The sequence below is a fragment of the Mustela lutreola genome, chromosome 4 (assembly GCF_030435805.1).
Source record: "Mustela lutreola isolate mMusLut2 chromosome 4, mMusLut2.pri, whole genome shotgun sequence".
In the NCBI taxonomy this organism is placed as follows: domain Eukaryota; kingdom Metazoa; phylum Chordata; class Mammalia; order Carnivora; family Mustelidae; genus Mustela; species Mustela lutreola.
Window position 1 is genome coordinate 154,339,243 of NC_081293.1, and position 16,180 is coordinate 154,355,422.

A 16,180-nucleotide genomic window follows, 5' to 3' on the forward strand; every position below is an offset into this window, starting at 1 on the left:
GGTTTCTAAGCAAGAAAATATGTTTTATTTCATAGAAGCCAATTAGGTACCTGGGAAGGCTGTGAAGTAAAGGGATCACTTTTTTTTTTTTTTTTAAGATTTTATTATTTATTTGAGAGAAAGAGCATGCAAGAGAGAGCACTCACAAGGGGAGGGTCAGAGGGAGAGAGAAGCAGATGCCCCGTTGAATGGGAAGTCCAACATGGAACTCAATCCCAGGACCCTGGGATCATGACCTGAGCCAAAGGCAGACCCCTAACCAACTGAACCATGCAGGTTCCCCGAGGGGATCACTATTAAAAGAGGCAAGAAGGGACACCTGGGGGGCTCAGTTGGTTAAATGTCTATCTTCATTCAGCTCAGGTCATGATCTCAGGGTCCTCTTTCTCTCTCCTCCTTGCTCCTCCCCACCTCACTCTCAAAAATAAAAAAAACAAAAAACAAAACAAAACAAAAGGCACAAGGCAAGTGGATTAAGTTATATAAGGGCACAATTTTCTCCTTTGTCCCACCTAACCATGAGGAAAAAGGTAGTGTTCTGAATTTTGAATCAAAAAAGAACAGCAGGGCACCTGGGTGGCTCAGTGGGTTAAGCCTGCTGCCTTCGGCTCTGGTCATAATCTCAAGGTCCTGGGATCCAGTCCCACATTGGGCTCTCTGCTCAGCAGGGAGCCTGCTTCCTCCTCGCTCTCTCTGCCTGCCTCTCTGCCTACTTGTGATCTCTCTCTGTCAAATAAATAAATAAAATCTTTAAAAAAAAAAAAAAGAAAAGAAAAAAAGAACAGCAAGCTTTCCTGAATAAAAAGGCTTCAGAGTTCCTCGGGGAAGTTGAGGATCTAGGTGAAAGTGACAGGATTCTAGCAACCCCCTGCTGGTGCATGCTAGTCCTGTCAGATGCTTCAAGAAAAAGTGCTCTGCAATCAGGTCCCTTCGAGAAACATATTTTCTCTTAGAGATTTAAAATGCATAGCAGCAAAGGAAAAGACCTGATAAATGCTACTGTAAAGAAACCCATTTTATTTAAATCAGAATTTCCCGAACTTAATTGGCCACAGAATCATTGGTGAGTAAATGAAGTGTGTGTGAGAGAGAGAGACAGACAAACAGACCCAGACTCTTGCAATTGCTGTTCCAGGAAACCCATTTTAGAATTTGCTATTTTAATAGCAAACACGAAGCTAACTAAAAATCCATTTTCAGAGGAGGTTAAACCCACTACTGAGGCAGAATGCATGGTCTTACAAAGAGAATTCGAGTAGAGCAGTATTTCAGATGAGAGAAAAGATTAAATGTTTATTATTTATTAGTAAATGACAAGGAATTGACTGCAAGAAAGGTAAGAGTTTGTGCCGAGGAAGGCTATGCCTTGACAGCTTACCCCAAAATGATATACTTAGTTGAAAAATTGAAATTAAAATGAAATTTCTAAATTAAGAAAAACAATTTTGTAGCAAAGATAGTACAACTTGCAGCTGAGGCCATGTAGGTTACTAGGTCTTTAGGTTATCTCAGTTACCCATCCAGGGAAGTCACAAATTACTAATATGCTCTCTTGTTCCCTCAAGGCAGCAACCTGAACCAATCACAATAGCCTGAAGGAAACCGCCAGGTACAGGCTAGGGTTTCTCATCAGCCTTTTTATGGAGACTCACCTGACTTCACCCTGCAGCTCACCTATCACTTGCCTATTGGAGGACGGGAGTGGAGTGCTCGAGAGCTCCGCCTTTTCCTCCTGCGAGGGAGGGTGCACCTCCCCAGGACCATAGAGGCCTGCTCCAATAGGATGTTCCTGCCACACTCAGATTGCTCTAGGGGTCCCAATGTATCATTTAGCAGTTACCGATCACCTCTCTCCTGGCAGGTTTAGCTCCTGCTGTCTCCTACTATTTTATTTTATTAGGTTGCTACCCTCCAGTTATCTACAGCATGGCACTATACTCTGATCTTTAGGTCTCTTTGTGTCCCCTCTGCCTAGCCTTCAGCTTGGGTCATGATCTTAGGGTCCTGGGATCAAGCCCCACATCCGAATGCCTGTTCGGTGGGGAGCCTGCTTCTCCCTCCCTCTCTGCCACTCCCCCTGCTTGTGCTTGCTCTGTCTCTCTCTGTTAAATAAATAAATAAAATCTTTAAAAACAAATGTTTAGCACAGAGCTCAAAGCATAAGTGTTATGTTTGCTCTAATGTATTTTTTTAAGATTTTATTTGAGGAGCGAGAGACAGAATATTGAGTGAGCAGGGGGAAGAGACAAAGGGACAGGGAGAAGCAGACTCCCCGCTGAGCAGGAAGCCCAACTCGGCGCTCAATCCAAGGACCTCCACGACCTGAGCCGAAGGCAGATGCTCAACCGACTAAGCCACCCAGGCACCCTTATTATTTCTTCTAGTCTCTCTCATTCAAAATCTTGTAGCCTTTTCTTTTGACCTTTATACTTCCCAGGTATATGAATATTATACAGACTCAGTAATTAAATTTCCTATTACATGGAGGTATCATTGTTCCTCGTATCACAAAATTAACAGAGCAATCTATCCTAAAGTTCATATCCATCTCTCCCACCCCAAACTGTTCCCACAACCCTAATTCATTCAGTCTCTCTCATTCTCATAAAACTATTTATATTTTAAAATTTGCTCAGGTGTTGTAACAGACGCACTTTTCAAGGAATTAAAGGTTTGTCCAACACATTGTATTCAAGAGAGTAAAGCAATTTAAAATAGGTATAAATAAAGGCTCCAATTTCCACTCAGTTCACTTTAGAATCCAAAAAGCTAGCTCCATTTTAAGGACCCAGAGTTTGGGTCCTTAAAATGGAGCTAGCTTCCAGTGTTTGGCAATGTTCTTGCCAAAGGAAGTTTCATCTCAATTTTGAGATGTCCGAAAGTACATTAGAGTTGTATAAATAGATACAGGACCAGAAAAATATTCTTTTTCCGTCTTCACTGCTCAGCAAAATTAGACTATTTTTCCCTGAGGTTGGAGGGGGAAAAAATCTTTTATTTGTTCAACTTTATTTTTATTAGTACTCTTTTCTGCTGTGTTCAGGATATTGCTGTCAAGCTGACTTTCTCTCCAGTTCCCTAGCCCTTATTACTCTTTTCTTGAATCTTGTATGGGCTTCATGTGAGTTCCAATGTTTCCCTTCAGCGTTTCCCTTCATGTAAATTCCAACGTCTAAGGGACCTAAGACTCCTTTCAGCCTCTCTCTCTCCCTGTGGCCAGACTTGACTTCCTCCTCAGAGCTACCCATGGCTCAGCTCTCTCATTTACTAGGTGCTTATCCATCACCTACAATACAATACCCAGAGTGCCTATCACACGTTAAGTACTACATTACCAACGCAATACCAACCACAAATGGATCGAGTGAGAAAGGTTGTTAGTTACGTGGCAAGTCTCCATATGCAATCCTTCTCTTCACCTAAAGACCAGCAGCAAGCCCACCCATCCCCTCGAAGGTCTACTCTGCGTCATCTGGGCTGGGATGCGGTGAATTCAGAGTTAAGAACTGTATGTTCACATTGCTGTTTTTCCTATGCCAAGATTCTCTGGGATTTAGGCTTAGCCTACTGCACAGTTTATGCAACTGTCCTACTTGATTCAAGTGCTCTCGTGGTTTTTTGTGTGTGGCCCTTGTCCCTATTCTTCGTCTTCTTTTACAGTCCCATGTCACACCTGGCAGAGGATTTCTTTGGTGAGCAGAATCCCTGCTGCCTATATGGCTGGCAATATGAACACAACCAAATGTGCAAAGACGATTCTTAGCACAATAAGGTTTGGTATTATAGGAATTTGAATACAAACAGGTAGCACTCTACCCAAAACACAATGGCTGTACTACTAAAAATTCCTATTCGATGCCAGTTAATCTATAAGCCTACTGATCCTCTTGCCCAGTATTAGTAGGTTAATTAACATATCACATACACATAATTCTAATGTATAATCAAGGACTTTTCCAAACCCACGTTTATTACTGGAAACGGGTATTGTGAGAAATCCAGGTAAGCACGAACACCTTCATGTGTATCAGAAGTGATTCTGAAGGTGTTCTACTTCAAGTGTTTTTAAAAATGAGGGGCAGGGAGTTCCCTGCCCCTCAGATTCTTCACATCACTTCTGGGCAAGGCCAGTAAGCAGGAAATCCAGAGTCAATAGGCAGATAGAGGTTTATGTTCATGAATCATTTTAAAAACATGCTTTATAAAAGAACTTCAAATGGAATAAGGCAACTCCAACTCAAAGCTCTCCAAAGATTTAAGTAAGTTTTCCCCCAAAACGCCTAGAAATGGAACAGTACAGATAATTCATTCCCAGTTTTCTACTTCAGACCCTGAACCCTCAGTTCTGGTACCATGAGAGACAGAAACCAATCTTTGCCTCATAAAAAAGGGACAGTTGATAGAAAATTATGCACTGAATTATCAGCAGAGTTTTTCATTCTCATTAAAAGCCAATCCTGCTTTTGCTTTGCCTTTTTCTCTTTGGGGGTGTGGGTTTTCTTAACATACGTTGATTTTAGGTTGTCTCCAGAAATCACGGTCTCCTTAATTAAGTTGGCTGAAACACCAAGTCCTCTTTCAGACCTGATAGATCAAGTTCTAAGTGTTCCCTCAAGTCATGCTCACACGTTCGGTTTCAGTAAAAACTCATGTTATGCTGCACAGATGGGGTCGGTTGCTAACAATGCTTTTTACGAAAAATGAACTGCTATTAAATAACTTTGTTATTATTTCAGTTTGTTATATCCTGATATATTCTGATATTCCAACAATGTTCTGAATTCATAAAATACTTCTTCACCCCAGGATTTTAAAGTTTCAAACATAAATCCATTAATCTCTCAAACTGCCTTATGAAGTCAAAAGAGCATATACTAACTCTACATACAAAATACTTCTAGAATGAGCTTATAAATCCGTCGTGTTTTCAGCCAATATGCACAGAGAATACAGACCCATACCTCTGCAACAGAGAAACATGAAAATTCTGTATAGAGGTGCATGTTAAATATTTTAAGACAGCAAATAATTTTTTCTTCTCTGTTAAAAAGATACATTTAAAAAAAAAAAAAAAAGCATGTGGCAGATACTGCAGGGTAAAGCCAAAATACGAAGTTGCTATAAATTCTGAAAATGGCTTACCTATTAATGTAACTGAGGGCAACATAGGTTGGCTGTTGTAATTCTTGTTTTTCTAAAACACGTGGATCTGTATCTGTAATAAAAACACAATTATGATTTTTCAGCATTTGCATCAGAATATTTGAGGGTGCCTCACATAAAGAAATAGGGGCTAACAGAGAAAAAGATTTAACATTCCTCTTTTTAAAGAAAACCCAGGCAGCAAAAGCACCATCATTTGTTCATTCATTCATAAATAACAAGATATTACATTACTTTTCAAGGGAATTCCAAACATCAACAGTGATAAAATGTCCATCTGTCACACAAACTCTTGCACAATCCCCCTCATAAATATTGGTTTTCACTGCTTACAGTTACAATGTTGGCATGGTTTTTGGAGGGTAATCGGCCTAAGAAAGAAAGTCTCTGTTAATTATGCTCACTTGAATGCTGGAACAAATTAGTTGCCGTTGGAAAGCTCCCATCAATTTGAAAACCTACAGAGTATTGTTCTTGCTCACTGAACACTTTTCTGGGTTTGGATTTACATTCTGGAGAGCAGCTCCTCTCCTTTTTAATTGTATAATGAGTTTATTATAACTTTTTCTAGACTCTCAGTCAGGAATTCCCATGCTGGTTCAGAATCTACAAATACCACATTCATCGGATGGGCTTTCCCCCCTGAACAGCGCGGTTTCAACACCATAGCAACCTTCGCCGATGGGGCCTCTCCAACATGGCACACAGACAAAATGCACTTTTCACAACTAGAAATGCGTTCTCAAGCTTCTCACCTGGAGCAATGCTTGCACTAAACACATGTAAAAGCAATGTTTATATAAGAAGACTATAAAGGGGGAGAGCTGCACACGTTTTCATTTTCCTAGAAAAAGACTCAGACACTTCACGCAGATTTCTTTTCATTATAACCTCATTGAAAACCATCTCGTTATTAGAACTCTTCCAGCTGCACTTGGCAATAACACCTTCTTTGATGTCATGACAGATGTTGTTTCAAGCGCCTTTGTACAGGAAGTGTATACGGCACGTGGTCGATGTAAGATACACGAACTCCAAAGCACATTAACAGGTGAGGGGAGGGTGGGGGGTGCAGGCACAGTGGCAGAGAGCACGGGTGGCAAAAAGGATAGCATAAAAATCAATTTACGATGCTTTTCATTCCCAGACTAAAACTAGGCGGTAGTGGCAATTTTATTCTTGGTGTTAAAGTTAAGACTCTCATGTTCACTTTATTGTTTTTCCTATGCCAAGAATTTCAGAGACCTACTATTCAGAAATCCCGCTTCCTGGGTCTTTGCCACTGCAGGTCCTTGAAAGCCAAATTCTGAAACAAGAGACAAAGATTCTCTGATTGGCCCCACCAAGTCTGGTCTCAAGGTTTTGGCAGGAAGAGTGAGAACGGATCAGTAACTCAGCATTTCCTCCCCCTCCTGCAATGATTACATATGCAACTGAGGCTGTTTGCAGATCACTAGCCTACAGATGCAACCCACGGTTCTCTACATACTGGAAACCACTCTTCAAGGGAAACTTAGTTTTTAAATACAACCTTTCTTTACACTCATCTAAGTTTGCTGTGACCCCACAGCATATCTGTGTTTCTGAGGAATGCTTTGTGTCGTTTGCTAGAGAGGAGTCAGCAGAACAATGCCCACCAGGGAAAGGTGTTTTATCCCCAGAGTGGTCCATCAGAATGCTGGGCAAGCCATGTGTGCAAATGGTGACTGACAGACCAATCCTGCAAGGTGCTTAACAAGGTAAGAAACAAGAGATTGGAAACAAAAACCATCAGAACGAAGAGGAAGATAAGAAAGAACAAGGCAATGATTGCAAAGGTCTATGTGGAAAATTTCTGATCACAAGACACTTTGACCTCAGGTAAAGCGTCTGATGGAGACAGTTAGCTTTGGAGACAAGGGCCTGAACTTGACTCACTAAAGCCTGTTCCTTGAGAGCCATCTGGTGCATGATTACACAACGTGTATTATTTTGAAAGAGCACCATTCTGAGTCTAAAGTGTGTGTTTAAAGGGGAAAAGAGTTAGGAGGCCAATAAACGTTTTTATATCTTCCACTGTTGCCTTTATTCTTGTAATTGAGGCTCAGTCTTTTCCCCCAAAAATCATCCTCAGAAGCTTTATTTCCAAGTTATAGAAGTTCTCAACTATTTTAAATACTGCTTCTCTAAGCCACCTTGACTTTTCTTTTACCAGGTGTGTGAGGAGGTATACACACGGACATACATTTATATTATCCTTTTTCCTCTTCACACTCCAATGCCTCTTTGGGGAAGGGGGAGAAGTACCTTATATAAAATCCTTTAGTTCTCTGATGCTCAAATGAATGGTGTTGGCCACTGACATCCACACAAATTACACCCTGTGATTTTTCACTATGTTTGCATTCTAGCCACAAAGCAAGGTCCTGAAATACTGTTTTCTTCCTTTGTTTCACCACTTTCTATAACCTATGCTAGACTGAATGCTCACATACCCTCAAATGAGCAGTGGTGAAATGGATTTCAGAAGCTTCCAAATGCCACCCCCTCAATGACAAAAAGACCTATCTGGCAGCACTACAAGCAAGGTTCTCTATTTCTAGAATGTTCATTCTAGCAACCACAAGAAAGCAGGACTTCCAGACAAATGCCCACCAAGCTCTCAACATCTTTTTCAGATTAAATGTTTCCTTGGGCGACCTTGAGGACATTCATTAAAGCTTCAAGTTCTTAAAAATGAAATCAGGCACTTGGTGCCCACAAACCAGGAGAGGGTCTACGCAAGTGCTACCGGAGGGATGGCATCAGCTGCTGGTTGCAAATAAACATCAGCCCTGTCACTCGCTTCCTGGCTGACTAGTGTGCTGTGAGCGTAACTCACCATTTTATGGATTTAATGACGCCGGTGAGCACTCCGCATTCAGTACAAGTAGAATAGCTGCCTTTATTATTTCTCCCTCCCTGAGAGAAAAGGGACTGCCTGCTGCTAGAAACTCCCTACAGGAAAGGATTAGAGCAACAAGAGATGAGGATTTTCACAGCGGGACGATGACGTGCCCCTCAGGAACACGGGGCGTCCACAGTCAGTGTGAGCTGGAGAGAGTAACACTAGCCGCTGGAGATTACTGAATTCCACAAAAAGAATTTCCTTCTACCATGTGCCATGCCACAGAGAAATGGTCTGGACAGGATGAGATGGGATCTGAATGGCAACGGCTGGAGCCCACAGCGTCGCAGACAGCTCTCTCACTTGTTTGTTTACGGTGCCAGTAAAAACCTGAAACTGGAACATCAGCTACCACGGATTCCACCAGAGAAGAGCCCGCCCCGGTCCGTGGTCTGTGGGGCGGGAACGCTTGACTTTCTTCATGGCCGCGGGAGGCTCCTCGAGCTGGCAGCCGGCAGGGCAGCAAGCCTTCCTCCCATGTGGCTGGCTGTGGCCACACAGAACCACCCCTCCACCACTTTTAGAACACTGAGAAAGTGAGAAGATGACAGACCCACACTTCTTCAGCGGGGCAGGGTAGAGCCAAAAAAAGCACAGAAGAGATTCTGGTTTTCTGGCTCATGCCATCCCCTGCATACTCACAGATTTCAAGCGAACTGAAGGCTAAGAGTTCCAACGTTAAGATCTGTCAGACCCCAGTGATAACAATCTGTCAGCTTGCTTCAGTTTCTAAAACGTCTTCTAAAATAGATGGCAACGTGCCTCTTCTGGCATTGCCCCCTCAGGCAAGGAGCTTAAATGCTCAGGTGCATTGTAAGGACTACACATGGGTACGAAATGGAAGACTTCGGTAACTCGTGGGGTGCTAGGGACTCATGCTTCACAGACTCACCCGAATGGCAAAGGGTTCAATGTCACAGCACTAGCTCCCACGACTTCTCAGGTGCTGGGTGGGGGGCTGGAGGGAGGCACAGCAGATGGGAGGAGAGACAAGGAGAGGACAGCTTTCAGACCCTTCTCAAGAGGAAGTGGGAGTGCAACAAGACCAGGGAAAGGCCGCCCAACTCAGTCAGCCAGGCTCATGCTCCTCAGCTCTGCTGTCTCTGGTGTGGGAAACCAATGGCAACCAAGAGGATTTGTGACACATACTGAACCTTTCGTTGTACTATCTTCAAGCCAAAATGAAAACCATTAAGGTCATTTACTGGGTTAACAGAGGGTAATTAATAAGCTCATGGGATTTGGCTATGCCTTAGCTAGCCTACACTGTTAGGATTTTATAGGCCTGAATTACTTATAAATTTAAGAAAGTGAAAAACCAGCTGTCCTACCTCTCAACAAGACTAACGAGGCCTCTGTTAGCAATGAGCTATTTGCAGGCTGAGAGGGAGCAGTTGTGGAAGAGGGGATATCATGTCCTCCAGAGAAGGCTTTCTTCAAATTCTGCATCCTTCCAATGCCAGGCTCTTTCCTCAGTGTGTACAGGGGCAGTGAGAAATGGAGAGGATGTGGGTGGGCAGGCACTGGGCGACTGGCAGGGCTGGAAGACCCTGGAGAGGCAAAGGCCCACCCAGTCAGATGTAGGGTTTTGAAGATCCGGGCTGGATACACCACTTTCCTTTGGACTCCCTCCGTAATAATTAATGGACACAGTCTGTTCTCAGTCTTCTAATAGTTGAACTCCTAAAACCACAGATGTTAGTTTATTCAGTGTGGCCTTCCACAATGCCGCTGGCTACATTCACCACATCTCCTTCTCTGTACAGCTACACTGCCAGCACCCTGCCTTTATTTCACTCCCCACAGAGGAATCCTCTGGGTGTAGCCTTTCCCCCCTCCACACTTCTCTGGGGTGAGGAACTGTCTCATGTCCTCTCACCTTTCTGGCGCTCAGCCCAGTGCCTCACATGTAGGAGAATACACACTTACTGAATGTGTACGCTCACCATAAAGCCAGAAGGTGGAACTTCTGGTCTACTGTGGCAAACAGATCAAGGGCATTGGCTGCTGTCACCATCCCAGGCTTCACTAAAGTAGAAACAAGAAAACTCCCTGGGGATAGAAGGGGAGACGTCAGCAGACCAGTGATTTCAGGCAGGCATTCAGAAGATGGAAGAGCCCTGCAGGAATGAAAAGAGACCAGAGAGTAGGAGCATGTCTACTTTCCCTTGGAGTGGCTGTAGCTGGGGAGACCCAGGAGCCAGAAGGTGAACCCGCTGCGGAAGCCCTGAGAGGCTCTGGCTTGGAGGTGCCAAGGGAGGCAAAGGGCAAGGAAGGGGAAGTTCAGAGCAGAAAACTGGAAGATTGTTTAATCGGTTGATTAGCCAGAGACACTGAACCAGGAATCCAAACACGGCAGAGGGGGAGAAGCGAGAGACCAGGGCTGAAAAGGGCTTACTACCACTGCTTCCAAGAACACTGGCAGTTAGAGGATTCCTTTGATTATGTGGGCACAGAAAGACACCACCTGATGCTGACTTTTGGTAATTTCCTGATTCAATGATCCCCCTGCAGTTACGTCCATGGTCAACAAGCCTCATCCGTGCCTCCATCCAGAGCCTCCCGCCAGCCTTCTATTGCTTCGGTCTTAAATGGCAGCCAAGAACAGCCAAGGAAGGATCATTGGACATTTGAGGGAAAGTTGTGAAGATGAACAGGATACTCAGTAACAATGGTGGAGGAGGGAGATCTGACACAGGAGCAGAGCAACAGACTTGGGAGGTCAAGTGACATGGCTGTTCACATAAACCCAGTGAGTGGCAGGGCTAGGACCTGAAGACCAACATCCTGAGTGCCAGCAGGTCAGCATTCTGACTTTTCAAAAGGCTGTTCATCCTCTGAAGTCAACTCATTGCTACTATCTGTTCTAACCCTGGACTCCACACAGACCATTTTTGTAGCTTTCTTAAAAAGCCCGGCATAATTCTGCTTCAACATTCACTCCACTTTCAGGACAGAATTTGATGAACCAACAATTTACAAAGACCAACTTTTAATTCACAGCTAGTTTACTCTAGCTGCTGAAATAAATATTTCTTGTTGGAAATGCTCCTTTCAAAAAAAAAAAAAAAATCCTACAATTGCACATAACCAGCCTTTGAGTGGATCAACTTTTCCTTAGTTTACAGACACGTCATTTGAAACTTTTCCCAAGCCATAATTTCCATTACAGGGCAGTCAGTGGAAATTACAGTGAGAGTCTTGCCTTCCCAAATTCAATGCGAAATCCAGATACACTTAAGTGTTGTTGTAAACTTTATGAGTTAAATATCTAAAACTCGGGGACACTGTACAGCACAATAACACCACCTATTAAAGAAAAGCATTCATGCTCACATTTGTAGCTGGAGTTTTCCCCTACAAGTAAGTGGATAAACATTTTTCGACCATTTAGACAATGCTCTAGGAGGCCGGTTCATACACACACATGACATGCTGCAGCCTTCCCAGTTTCAGGCACGGCCAGAGGGTTCACATTATTATAAATAGACAGTTCTGACTGCGATGCTTTCTAACTCTTTACCAACACATCAAATTCCTAAGGTCATTGAAGACACCCTGAAAGTCACAGCTATTTGTTCCTAAGTGGGAGATGTGTAGGCCTGATATCTATGACACTATCCGTCCCTGCTCTTTGATGGTGACAGACTGTTACCTGGGACAAAGGGACTGGCCAGAGACCATCGTGAACACCAGGTATGCCTGTGATGTGCACACAACCTGTCTCTGTATACAGCAGCCCTGGAGACTGGAGTGCTAGGATTACATATTAAATTCTTTCAAACAGGAATATGGAAGCCAAAGCTTGGTCCCCTTTAATCCTTCATGCAGGGGTGTGTGTGTGTGTGTGTGTGTACACACAGACCTACATATCTACTTTCCGTAGAAATGAACCTGAGGATGGATCCAAGTAGGATGCCACACAGAAGAGCACAAAGGAGCATCTATGTCATCCCTGGCCAATGGAAGGGCCTTTAATTAGCAGGCATCTGGAACAGAAGATAGCTGCTGGTAGGTAAGGCTAGGGTACAAGAGAAAAGGATGAGGCTCTGAAGTTCTTTCTTCAAGGCTGGGAGGGAACTGTTTATACAAAGACACCTCCATTCCTTTTGCTTGAGACTATTTATTGAAGGAAATCCTACCCATCCTCCCAACGCATTGGCCTACATGCTACCCCCACCATCTACTGTGCTATCCATATTTGCAAATGTGTTTAAACACCCCATCGAAATGGAAGTTCCTTTAGGGGACCAGTCCTTAGATGCCACACACCGTGAGCCCACTGCTCTGTAAAAATAACCACTGTGCGTTTGGATGTATGCTGAACACATAAGTGCACGCCCTGGATATGTGCAACACAAAAGACAGCTCAGACAATTCAACTGTAAGAGTCAGACAGACAGGAGAGGAAAACAGATCCATGTAAAATAACCGTGTCAGTATACAGAGACAGTTACATGAAAAATTTACCTGCAAATGTTCAGAGGGCAACAAAATAATGCAAAATTAGAATGGGAGTACAGATAGGGCTAATTGGGGAAGGACTTACTGATGAATGGGAACAGAGTTCGGTTTTAATAAGAGGGCGGCAGAGGGAGTCATTCATAGGTAAGGTTAGGGAATCTAAAAACCTAAAAACAGCATTAAGTTTGAAGCAGAAAGTACAGGCGAGAAGTCTGTAGGTACTATGGGAAAGCTGTAGGGCCAATATTCATTAGTTATAGAATATTTATGGAGGGGGCGCCTGGGTGGCTCAGTGGTTTGGGCTGCTGCCTTCGGCTTGGGTCATGATCTCAGGGTCCTGGGATTGAGCCCCGCATCGGGCTCCCTGCTCCGCAGGAAGCCTGCTTCCCTCTCTCTCTCTCTCTCTCTCTCTGCCTGCCTCTCTGCCTACTTGTGATCTCTGTCAAATAAATAAATAAAATCTTTAAAAAAATATATATTTATGGAGGAACTTTCAAAGAGTGGTTCTCAACTGTGGGCAAATTTATACCCTGCCCACCCCAGGGATGCTGGGCAATGTCTGGAGACAAGAGGGGTACGGGCTCCTGGTATCTAGTGGGTAGAAGACAGAGATGCTGCTTAAATGTCCTACAATGTGCACATGGGACAGCACCGCCCTTCTCTTCCACCTCCCCAACAAAGAATCATCCGGCCTAAAATGTCACTAGTGCCAACATGGAGAACTCCTGCTTTAGAGGGACATGAATGTTATGAGAAATGGAGCTGTTGCTACTGTTACCAGCAGATGATAATTTTTGTTATTATCTTCTATTGTCTGAATCTAGAGGCCAAAAGGCTATTAGGAAGGTGCAAAAGTAGGATACAAGAGGTCATTTGGACTTAGAGAAGAGCTCTTTCTTTATGGAAACAAAGAAATCGAATTTGTTTCAAGAAAGACATACTGAATTCTTGCCATATGCTAGCTGCTCAAGCGAAATTCTAAGTCAGTAGATCCACAACTGAGCAAGAAAAATGACACAAATCAAGTTAATAACACTCCAGACAGTGATGTATGCTGATAGAGAGAATCCTATTAATTTCTGTAGAAACAAAACATGATTCTCTGAGAATCAGAGAAACTTCTCGAAATAAAATGTTCCATGAGCTTTGAACTAAATCTCTAGTCAGAAAAGGCAAGAAAATGGTGAGTCGGAATAGAAAACAGTTTGAGCAGATGAACAGAAGCAGAGACGGGCAAGACATCCAGTGTGGCTGGAACTCTGCAAGAAGGGTCTTGCAATTCAAACTGGGCCCACATCCTGGAAGGTTTGAAATGCTCGGCAGAGTCCAGACTCACTACTGTAGACAATGGAGCGTGGCTGATGGTGTCATCCAAGAGGTCTGGGTTTTAGGAAAATCACCAGTTGTGGAGTGGAGAACTGAGGAGAAAGTAGAAGACAAAAATAGAAAATCTGGTGAAAGTCGAAATGGAAAGACCTAATTTTTCTACATTACAGATCTGAGTGCCGTCTTATCAGAAGTGAAGGAAGTAACTAGAAAGTGAAAAGGGTTTGACAGATGAGAAAGGGAGGTCTGCTTCTGATGTGTGGGGAGACATTTTGCAGAACCAAGAAGCCTGGCCCTCAAAGCAAGAGAGATAAAGGAGTCATGATACACACAGAGACCGAGTGCTGTGCACACATTCCAGCAGGCCCTTGAACCAGAGCAAGTCCCTCAAAACAATGATAAAAAGTAGAAACCCAACAGACTAAAAATTTGTTTATCATATCACTCAGCCAACTAATCAGTAAGCACTGACTGAGGACCTACTAGGAATAAAGAAATCCTACCCAGTATGAAGAAAAGCCAGAGGTTGTACTGCACTAGAAACCCAGGAATTGGTAAATTTCACAGGAACATGTAGCAGGAATTGGGGGTAGGGAGTCACAAAGGGCCCAGGGTTCTGTGTGTTACAGGATCTAGTACCTGAGTCTCTAAGGCTCACCTCTTGCAATTGCCCTCTCACTGGAAGCCCCGCTCCCACTTCTTGGTGTTGCTTAGGATTTATAATGTGACCTCACACAAGTCAAACTGCCTCAATTCAATACTAGCTATAAAAACTCTTTAAGTCCTGGTTTTCTTCATCTGTAGTGTGTTGATAAAGGTATGGGGTGCCTGGGTGCTCAGTAGATCAAACATCCGACTCTTGGTTTCAGCTCAGGTTGTGATCTTCGTGTGGTGAGACGGAGCCCACATCCGGCTCTACACTGGGCAGGGGTTATATTCGAGATTCTCTCTGTCTCCCCTTGCCCCTCCCCCAGCTTACACTCTTCTCTCTTCAATAAATAAATATATTTTTTTTAAATGTTGGTAAAGATAGGACTTTTGCCCTAGGGCTGAAATGAGGGATTTAATGAGCAGTGTTAGATGTAGCTACTTCTCAATTCTTCAGCCCATGAAGTGTTTTGCAATCAAATTCTGAACTGTTATAGATTTCTCCATTTTATAGTCAGAGGCAGAATGAGGCAGAGAAAACCCAAGAACTCGCCATTCACATAGTATGCCGAAAACTGCTGGCTGTCATCCAATCGTCCTTTCCTGTCCTTCCTCCGCAGTGATTATGCGCATGGCTGTCTGGTAGAAGTCTACCTTTCCCAGATGCCAGGTGCAGTCATGGGATTACGTTCCAGCCAGTTAAGATACAAGGCTTCTGGGAAGCCTCCTTAGAAGCATGCCCCTTCCTTTGGGGTAAGTTTCCCTCCTGCAGCTGGAAGAACAACCACAGCTCCTGCATCTACTTTGGATTGGAGATAATCTCGAGAATGGAAATTTGACATGGCGGAGTCTGGATCCCTGATCCTGGGAAGCCCCTTACCACTCCTGGACTGACTGCCTCCAGATGGCTTGAAAGGGAGAGAAATACACTCTTCCACTGAAGCCGTTTAGGTTTAAGGGTTTTAGTGAGTCCTGTGCAGTCAAACCAAACCAACCAGAACACAAAGTAATTGGAATGTTAGTTTATTTTGTTGGACCTGAAGTTCTAATGTGAAACTTAAATATTTTTTGTCTTGCTCCCCTTTTTTTGGTGGGGGAGTGCAATCTAAGAAAAGTCTCTAAGAATTTATCATATAAAACCCACGGAAAGAAAATCAGAGTACAATCATACCTGCATCAACACACCACCTGTGGCTCACTCTTAAACTGGAATAAAGAACAGAAGAAAGAAGAGGAAGAAACCATCATGTCAAATTATAGCTCCTTTGGTGGCTTTAGGACTTTCTCCAGAATTGGTTATTAGTGGGCAATAATGAAGCAAATTGCACATGCATATTACTTCTGAGTTATGAACAATACAACCAGCAGTAACCTTTGAAGCTGTCAGGATCTTCTCAGGCAAGCAATTAAAGTGAAAAATGAGAGTGTGCACAACTCCCATCACCCAATACTACATGTAATAACACCACCTACAAACACTGACATAAGAATGGGACTCAGCCTGAATATTTATTAATGCAGATCTGTTCGCATTTGTCCCCCGAAATGCCCCCCCCCCCCCGTAACCCATCCCACCCCCACCTGCCAAAAATTTTTTCTTCTTTAAAGGGCAACTCTGACACCCTGAATTGCATTCACCTGAAACCTACATCG

At 43.5% G+C, this 16,180-nt stretch overlaps 1 protein-coding gene across 2 annotated transcripts in view; it reads right to left on the reverse strand.

Annotated features, from left to right (window-relative positions):
• Positions 1–16,180, reverse strand: part of JAZF1 (JAZF zinc finger 1) — a 321,514-nt gene that overhangs the window by 133,531 nt on the left and 171,803 nt on the right. For both annotated transcript variants that reach the window (XM_059171448.1, XM_059171449.1), the window contains exon 2: positions 5,143–5,215. In XM_059171448.1, coding sequence (XP_059027431.1) covers positions 5,143–5,215 — 73 coding nt within the window. The remainder of the gene's footprint in view (positions 1–5,142; positions 5,216–16,180) is intronic.